Here is a 9,145-nt window from a genome sequence, read left to right on the forward strand (position 1 = left end):
AGATCCAACTCTCAAGGGCAAGATGCCTCAAGAAGCCCAAAATCCAACATGGGCAAGGAATCGAGCAAGGAGGTGAAAACAGACCATTGCGTCACTCCCTTAACACTGTAGCATGATGATTTAAGCACCTAAGGTGGGGAAACCATGCCTTAACTTGCAGACCTAAGGCAACATGCTTGAAGGGAGTAGCGAAACATCTGAATGATGAGAAAACATTTAATGTGCGTGTCCCCCATTACTTTTGTAACTGACCCATGACTTCACTGCTTCTCACCACGGTCGTGTATCACCAATAAAGGTCAGCCACGACTTTGAAGACTTTTTTACTAGTTCACGCCCGACAAGCCTTAAGGGCAATAGTTCTGCTCCGACCAAACGCCCAATATAAGGGTCCAATCATACAGAAGGCCAATCAAGATTATCCAACGTATAAAGTCAGCACACGTGAAATTCAAGGTACAGTTTTTTAATCTCCATTTTTCACTATATTCATTTTGAATTCTATAACTAACTTACATTGGAGTGCTAAGCTTGTATTTTCCATATTTATTTTTTTCAATACTATGTATAATATGCATAGAAAACTACAAATAATTATGCTTTTTTTAATATCATATTGTCTTTAAATATATAAACACCGATTATAAAATATATTACCCCTAACTTATATATTTTTTTATTAATGATTCTATTGGCGTACCATGAAGTTGCAACCAAATTGATTCTCCCATTTTTTTATCTAGAAACTTAGTAATAACTGATTTGTTAGTTATTACTACAACAACTAACAACCTTGCCATGTAAAGTATTTAGTTTTTTTGTTGTTATGGAAACTAATGTTTGAGTATTTTTCGTAAGTGAGACAATTTGTTAAACATGTTTTTCTTTTCTTAGGTTGCCAACAAGGCCAAACCAAAAATCTCTCAAAGTGAGACAACATTTCCTACAAAATCCCTCCAACTTTTGAGCACTTCAAAGCATCCAACACCTTACACGTTGTCATCTGGCGATGTATCCTCCTCTCCATGGGTAATCCTTAAAATCAAAAGGGCATTTTGGTCAACAAATTTTTCCTTTCACCATAATTTTCATTAATCACCATGTCAATCAACATCAAAGGTCTTCTTTGATCAATTTTTATGTTTTTGTTTGTCACATTTTGTATTTGTTTGTCACATTGCAATCTTTGCCTCAATGCAATGAATGTGTATTTGATTGCTACCTAACACAAAAATTTAAAAATGTTGCAAAGGGCAGCAAGTAATGCATATTCATGGTGGTGGGCTAGCCACATTAGGACAAAGCAATCAAAATGGTTGGATCAATGCCTACAAGGTATGTTTATTAGTACATTTGTTCCTTGATTATGAATCTAGGTTTTTTCCCAACATCAATATTTCCATCAAACATGAATCTAAGGTTTTTTCCAACATCATTATTTCCATCAAACATGAATCTATGTTTTTTTTCCATCAAACATGAATCTAGGTCTATAACTAAATTATTTAGAAATTGTGGAAATTTGTTGATCTATTCAAAAATGGCACACAATCTACAAATTAATTGATAGTGTAGAATTAATTGGAAGATTTTAGAGAAGTGGAGCAAAAATATGAATGCATGAAAATGGATAATGTCTCGATCACAATAATCTCAAAATACACACAATTTTTAGGAAATGATATAATATTATCATAGACTACGACTAACTGAAATGTTATCATTATAAATAATTTGAAAAAGGAATTAACTATGTATAATTCAATTTGTCGTTGTACGATATAGACATTCTCACACACCTGTCACTTTGTGTCACCGGCGCAAAAGTGATAGGTCCCTAGTTAAAAATAAATGAACCATTATTGTTGTTCTGTTAGCCTTCAATATGATTGCCTCCTTGTAGTAGAATGGTTATAGATTTCCAAAAAAAATAATATAACTACATTCAATCATTTTAATTTTCTTAAACTATAATCTATATCAGTTTCGTGTATAGCGTATTTCATATATTTGTATTTGTTTTATTGCATGAAGTTTTATCAGTGTCATGTTTAGTGTCTGTGTTTTTTAGAGCTGAAACTCTCATTTGCATCATTCATTCAACTCTAACTTATGAAATGAAAACTCATTGCGAAATGACATGAAAACTAAACAGATATGGAGGAGAAGGTGACTGATACACTAAGAATCTTACAAAATGATGGAGACTCATTTTCTCAAAGAGCCGAAATGTATTATAGGAAGAGGCCGGAGCTCGTCGAATTCGTAGAAGAAGCCTTTAGAGCATATAGAGCTTTAGCAGAAAGATATGACCATTTATCAAGAGAACTTCAAAGTGCAAACAGAACAATTGCAAGTGTTTTTCCTGATCAAGTTCCATGCCAAATCGACGATGACGAATACGACGAAAGTGACGCGGGAACATCAACCTTCCCATCTCCTGACCTCAACAACCAACTTCAAAAATCACCAGCCAATCCAAAAGTTCCAAAGGTTCCAAAGAAAGATTTTCGTAGTCCTTCAATGTTGCTATCGCGGAAAAGTCCAATGAAGAAAATTTCTAGTTCGCCGAAATATGTTATGACAACTCCAAGATCAGGTCTCACAAAGGATGCGGCGTTAGGTGAAATCGACAAACTTCAGAAAGAGATTTTAGCGTTGCAGACCGAGAAAGAGTTCGTGAGAAGCGTGTATGAACGCGCGTATGAAAAGTATTGGGAGATCGAAGATGAGATAACAGGTATGCAGAAAAATGTCTGCAGTCTGCAAGATGAGTTTGGCGTTGGTACTGTCATTGAAGACGACGACGCACGAGCTTTAATGGCTGCAACCGCGTTGAAATCGTGTCAACAGACGCTTTCGAAGCTTCAAAAGATACAAGCGCAATCATCAATAGAGGCTAAAGTTGAATATGAAAGAGTTAGAAAAGCTCATGAGATGTTTGAGAATCTTAGAGACCAATTCATTACTAAATTCATGAGCGAAAAAGAGCACGAACACGACGAAGAATGCAAGAGCATAATGAGTCAAGAACAGAAAAACATCGACGAAGAGATAGCGAATTTGGAGCAACAAGAGGACGATGTAGTTTTGTTGAGAGAAAAGATTAAGGAAAAACTGGAACAAGACTCCGGAAACTCTCTTACCGTGACTGAAATGGCCGAGTGCATCGACGAGCTCGTGAATAAGGTTGTTACATTGGAGACTGCAGTGTCTTCTCAAACCGGTATGGTTAATCGACTGAGATCAGAAACCGACGATCTTCAAACAAATGTGAAGACATTGGAAGAGGACAAGGAAATGCTTGTAGCAGGATCAGAAGTTACTAACAAGAAGCTAAAAGAAATCGAAGAGGAACTGTTGAGAGTTAAAATTCTTAACAAAAGTGTTAAAACACAAGATAACAGCTTAAGAACACATTTTACGGAAGCGAGTTGTAATCTCGAGCATTTATCAGGAAAGTTGAATAACATGAAGCATGATATTGAAGATGAGAGTTTAGTACTTTACAAGAAGAAGAAAAGTGTTTCTGATATCGATGATTCTGTTACGAAGGATGTTAGTGCGACAGAGAAAAATCATGACGATGGAAATACAAATTTGGACGATAAAACGTCGATTATGAGTCAAAATACGAATTTTATGAGTGATAGGATTGAAAAAATGGCAGAACATGATAAGGATGATTTGGGTGATATAATGAGCAATGCTGATATTGAATCTCAGGATTTGGAAAATGGGGAGGGTGCTCAACCTAATTGGAGGCATATGTTTGTGAGTGGATTGGATGATAGAGAGAAGATTCTGTTGGAAGAGTATACATCTGTTTTGAGAAACTATAAAGATGTTAGAGTGAAGCTTAATGATGTTGAACAGAAAAATAGAGACAGCATTTTTGAGTTGGCACTTCAGGTATGATACTATTATCAATCTATTCGTTATTTTGAATTCGGAATGCGCGCATGAATGCATGAAATTTGAATAACTGATATATATCTTATACGAATCTCAAAATCAATCATTAACATGTGTCAGACACCAGACACTCCTTAAGTCTAACATGTAATCAATCATTAACATGTATCGGATACCAGACACTTCTTTAATCTAACATGTTATTGTCCATGCAGTTAAGAGAAATGAAGAATGCTCTTGTAACAAGGGACAAAGAGATACAATTTCTACACCAAAAGCTAAACTGTCCAGACTCAAACCCTGATGAAAGTCCATATACAACAACAACAGAATACAAATACACACCACATGAAGCACTTCTCAGAAAATCAGGCCAAGGATCAAACATGCAGGAAATCGATATCGCATCTCTAAACATGGACACAAACGCAATCACAACACCTTATGCAGCAGACCGACAACATGACCAAAACTCAACAAACCTTGGCCTAAAAATGACCCTTGAGAAGCTCATGGCTCACCAAGACAAACGGCAAGACCTTTCGGATTTAGAAAAGAAATTCCGTTCGGACATCGACGACCTCCTCGAAGAAAACCTCGAATTCTGGCTAAGATTCAGCACCTCGGTTCACCAGATTCAGAAGTTCCAAAACTCAATCCAGGACTTAAAGGGCGAACTAAAGACGATTAAAGAAAACAACAAATCCGAAGGACATTCTCATTCGAAACATCACCAATCTATGCAATCTCAACTTCGGCCGATTTTCCGACACTTACGAGAAATCAGAACTGAACTATCACTCTGGCTTGAACACAATGCAGTATTGCAAGATGAACTACAAGGTAGATACTCATCATTATGCAACATTCAAGACGAAATAGCAAAAGCCGGTAACAATGCAGTATCGAATAATGGCGAAAATAGCGAAAACGCCGAAAAAGGTGAGATAATAAGTGGCTATCAAGCTGCAAAGTTTCAAGGTGAGATACTTAACATGAAACAAGAGAACAGTAAAGTTGCAAGTGAATTGCAAGCTGGTCTAAGTCTTGTGAAAGGAATGAAGAATGATGTTGAGAAAACACTTGATGAACTTGATCAACAGATTGGGGTGAGTAGTGTTCATAGTGACACAAAGAGAAACTCAAGAGGGAATAGAATACCTTTGAGGTCTTTTCTGTTTGGTGTGAAGTTGAAGAGACAAAAACATCATCAATCATTGTTTGCATGTGTTAATCCTACACTGTCTAAACAAAATAGTATCAATGATCAAGCACCAGCTCCAATATAGAGTTTGAATTTCAGTTACCTATTTTGATGTACTTGGAAGTTTGTTTAAGGAGTGTAGTATGATTGTCACAATATATATAGAACATGGAGTTTGCTATGATGTTTTTAATTTTAAGGTTGAGTTTGGTACTTAAAATAATTTTCATTTTATTATTAGTTTTTTGTTCCAAAAAGTAGGCCCCTCATCTCATTCTAAAAGCACTTTTTTATTTTTATTTTTTATTTTTATCTTACACAAGTATTCAATTATATTTTGTCATTTATCAAATCATAATTTTTAAAACGGGTTTTGCAATTTATTTATAAGGATTCTTTTTAAGATTCTCTTGCGAATTTTCAACTGCATTAATTATTTTATTATAAACATAGTCATATTTATTTTACCTTAATTTTTCAAAGATAAATCAACAATAAATACAGTCATAAAAACATAAATAAATAAATAAATAATACTATCAAAACATCAACCTTTTTAACTCACTTGATTTTGTATAAAAAAATTTAAGACAACAAAGAAAGTATTTTTTAAAATAATTTTCTTTTTATATCAATTGCATGATTTAGGATTTACTTTTTAAGTGTCTATTTTTAATAAATTATAATAAAAGTGATTTTGATATAAATAATTTAGATACTTTTAAAAAAGGAATAATAAAATTTCAATTTCATTAATGCTAACGAAAGCTCCAGGACCACTGGTTAAGCATTCCATAATCTCTTAACCAGTGCCCATGGGCTACTCGTTAGAGTTACTCATATTTTTTTGTACAATATTAATATGGTTGAAACTTATGAACAACTATAAACTACGTATTTTCCGCTTTTTAAAAAATAATAATAATGATTTTTTCATAAACTAATCAGAACGGTATTTTATTTTCAACCAAAACAAATCATTTTTTAACAGAATAATTTTTGAAAGAAATTACATAAATAAAAACTAAAACATAAAAAAAAAAAAAAAATGAGCCTAAGTAGCTAAGCATTTCCATATATGTCCATAAGACAAATTAAGAAAAAAAAATTATCAACTGAAATCTAAAACTTGAGGATGTAAAGAAATGGATTCTCTAACTTTCAAATCTCTAACTTTCCTTGACTTTAGACCATTTTGATAGAGAGAGAAAAGAAAAAGTGAAGAAAAAGAGAGGGAAGCATGATGTAAGAGAGATGAATGTTAGAGAGATATAAAGACAAAGTTAGAGGGAAGTTCTCACCAAAAGTTAGAGGATCCATACCTGTAATTACACCAAATGGTTTTATATAAAAATATATCATTACTCTAATTTCTAATAAAAAATTATTATTAAAGAACAAATATATCTGATCTATATATAAATATAAAAAATAAATATTTTTTTATAATAGAAATCAGAGAAAATATTACAAAAATAGTAGATATTTCAATGGATAATTTAATCTACTAAAAGTGTTTTGAACTTTTTGACTTGTGACTAATATGTAGAGATGCAGATTTTCAATCACTAGTGCTTACATTCACGCATTCGATGGATCAGTGACCCTTCGATCAATATCAACCGATTGTCTGCTTGTTTTCATGCATTCGATACATTAGTGACCGTTCGATCAATATCAACCGATTGTCAGCTTGTTGAAATGGTTTCTCAGTTAGTGTCAGCTTTATTTCTTAAAATTCTCCACCTCTGCAAAAAATATTTTGTATAAATTAAACCAATGTAATATGTAAAATATAAAAGAACTTTAGAACAGAAATAATTTAGAGTTGAAAAAATGACCTTAGACAACTGTGCAGCAGTTCTATTAAGAGTAAAATCATCTCTTGCAGCCATCTCTGTCCAATTCCCTTCACCCCATTTCTGAACAGCAGCTTGTAATTCTATGTCCTCTTCCCTTGACCATGCTCCTTTTCTTGATGATGCATTTGTATCATTATTTACCCTTGTTGGTCTATCCACAAGAACTGGAAAACTAATGGTTGTCTCTTCATTCAAATTAGATGAAGCAACTTTTATAGGCAATGGAACTTCAATTGTTGAGCTACTTGGTGCTGATTTACTCATTGCAACAGATTCAATCATTACCTATTCAATAATCAATTCCCAAATCAGAAGAACTCGTGAACAAAAATCAAAAGATAAATACTTAAAAATGGCGTAATTACAAGTCTTATATTATTTAAGAATCGATAGTTGTGTAAAGACATCAGATGTATGGGTAAGGATATCAGATGCAGGAACGCTGATTTAAACCTGTAACAAAGAGGTCAATATAGTTGAAAAAATATCACAAATGACAAATATATACCTGGACACATGCTGCAGCTTGGGATTCATTTTGCTTGGATATTGGTGGGAATGGTTTCCGCTCACATTCCAAATCACTATCATCATCCTGCAATCAATATAGTTATTTTTTTGTCACTAAAATCACTACAACAAGTGTCTAGAAAACACCAAAGTTAGATCAAAGAGAAAATAAACACAACAATCAAATCAACCAAAAGCACTAAAGAGACTCCCTTTAGAATCAAACCACAGCTATCTTAGAATCTCCTCTCGCTACCAAGAATAAAAATATTGAACCAAATTTTAAAACTGTATATTCAGAAAATTTGGTGAAAATGACTTGTTCCTTGAATGACACGTTACAGTTTCAATTGTGGTAAAATTGCAGTTACAAAATAGTCTTAAATAATAATATAACAACAATGAATTCTAAAATTATTTTACATACACTATACATTCCACTAAAATCTGATTTAATTTTTACCAGCTTAGACTATTTGATTTGAAAATAAAATAACGATTTCGAAAATTGAAAAATCAAAAAGTAATAAGATAAGAAGAGAAATATAAACGAACCAGATCTTGAAAATCATCGTCAATCAATGAATCACCATACGCCAAATGCCGCCACAGAATTCGATACTCTTCCACACTCGAAATTCCAGTCGAACTTTTCTTCACCAATTCCTTCCAATTAATCTTCCAACCTGCATTACTCGCCACTTCCTGCAACAGCTTCAACACTGTTCTCGCATCATACCTACAATACAAAACCACAGTTCATAAGCGAAAACGACAACAGAATCACCAAAACGCACAAAGAAAGAGAAATAGAAAGAGACTTTTTCAAGAGAATCGCAGAGTCTTCTTTGGTGAAAGAAGGTTTGTTCTTGTTTTGATTGGTTCTTACTTGCAACGTCTTTTTGAAGCTGTTGGTGTTGTTGTTGAAGGTAGAAAAAGAACGTTTTCTCTCCATTTTGTAACAGAAAATTTGAGAGTTTTTGATACACTTTTATTTATATTTATAATGTGTAAAAAATTGCGAATTAGAAAAAAATAATTAATAAATTAAAGAGAGAGAAAGCTTGGGAAACACGAAATTGACGGTGAGTTTCGGTAAGGACTTAGTAAACAATTGCCACGTTTGGTGTTATTATTTGGAAAGAAAATTATCTAATTTATTTAGGTTTGATATTGTTTTGTTAATTAATGATTTAGGACAGCATATTTTCTTGACCAACAAAATATTTTCAATATTTTTGCTGTATGATATATTTTTTGAGCATAGTTTTTTAAATCATTCATGATCTTATTCGAGATCTTGTTTTATAATTTTTTTTCATGAATTTGTTAATTATTTCGATTAATAGATATAAATATTGAGCTTTATATGATAAAAAAATATTTTTTTTTATTGTTTGTCACTTTTATATAAAATAATTTTTTTTACATACATATCATTTAATTATGAATTTTTTAATGATATCTTGAATTATTTATTATCAAAAATAATATATTTAATACAATAATGAATGGTGAAAGGAATTTTAAGAAAATAATAGTATTGAAAATAATTATATTTATTAAATAACTGTACTTTTTGTGTAAAAAGTCAAAAAAAAAAAAATTTGGTTATTAATTTTTTTTACCTTTATTAAGATTTTTTTATACAACC

At 32.4% G+C, this 9,145-nt stretch overlaps 2 protein-coding genes across 4 annotated transcripts; one reads left to right on the forward strand and one right to left on the reverse strand.

Annotated features, from left to right (window-relative positions):
* Positions 1-996: 996 nt before the first annotated feature.
* Positions 997-5,318, forward strand: LOC131620671 (protein NETWORKED 2A-like). 3 transcript variants are annotated; one of them, XM_058891809.1, is made up of 4 exons: positions 997-1,029; positions 1,258-1,335; positions 2,156-3,912; positions 4,131-5,318. In XM_058891809.1, the coding sequence occupies exons 1-4, from the start codon at positions 1,026-1,028 to the stop codon at positions 5,202-5,204; spliced, it is 2,913 nt and encodes a 970-aa protein (XP_058747792.1). In that variant the 5' UTR covers positions 997-1,025; the 3' UTR covers positions 5,205-5,318. The 3 variants fall into 3 exon arrangements, with proteins under 3 accessions (XP_058747792.1, XP_058747790.1, XP_058747791.1); XM_058891807.1 differs by lacking the exon at positions 997-1,029 and adding an exon at positions 1,059-1,119; XM_058891808.1 differs by lacking the exon at positions 997-1,029 and having other exon boundaries at positions 1,130-1,335.
* A 1,226-nt stretch (positions 5,319-6,544) lies between these two features.
* LOC131617349 (uncharacterized) lies at positions 6,545-8,485 on the reverse strand. The gene is made up of 5 exons (XM_058888657.1): positions 8,313-8,485; positions 8,047-8,230; positions 7,490-7,576; positions 6,961-7,266; positions 6,545-6,867 (listed from the first exon to the last, which is right to left on the reverse strand). The coding sequence occupies exons 1-5, from the start codon at positions 8,444-8,446 to the stop codon at positions 6,829-6,831; spliced, it is 750 nt and encodes a 249-aa protein (XP_058744640.1). The 5' UTR covers positions 8,447-8,485; the 3' UTR covers positions 6,545-6,828.
* Between the last annotated feature and the right edge of the window lie 660 nt (positions 8,486-9,145).

This window comes from Vicia villosa, linkage group LG7 (assembly GCF_029867415.1).
Source record: "Vicia villosa cultivar HV-30 ecotype Madison, WI linkage group LG7, Vvil1.0, whole genome shotgun sequence".
In the NCBI taxonomy this organism is placed as follows: domain Eukaryota; kingdom Viridiplantae; phylum Streptophyta; class Magnoliopsida; order Fabales; family Fabaceae; genus Vicia; species Vicia villosa.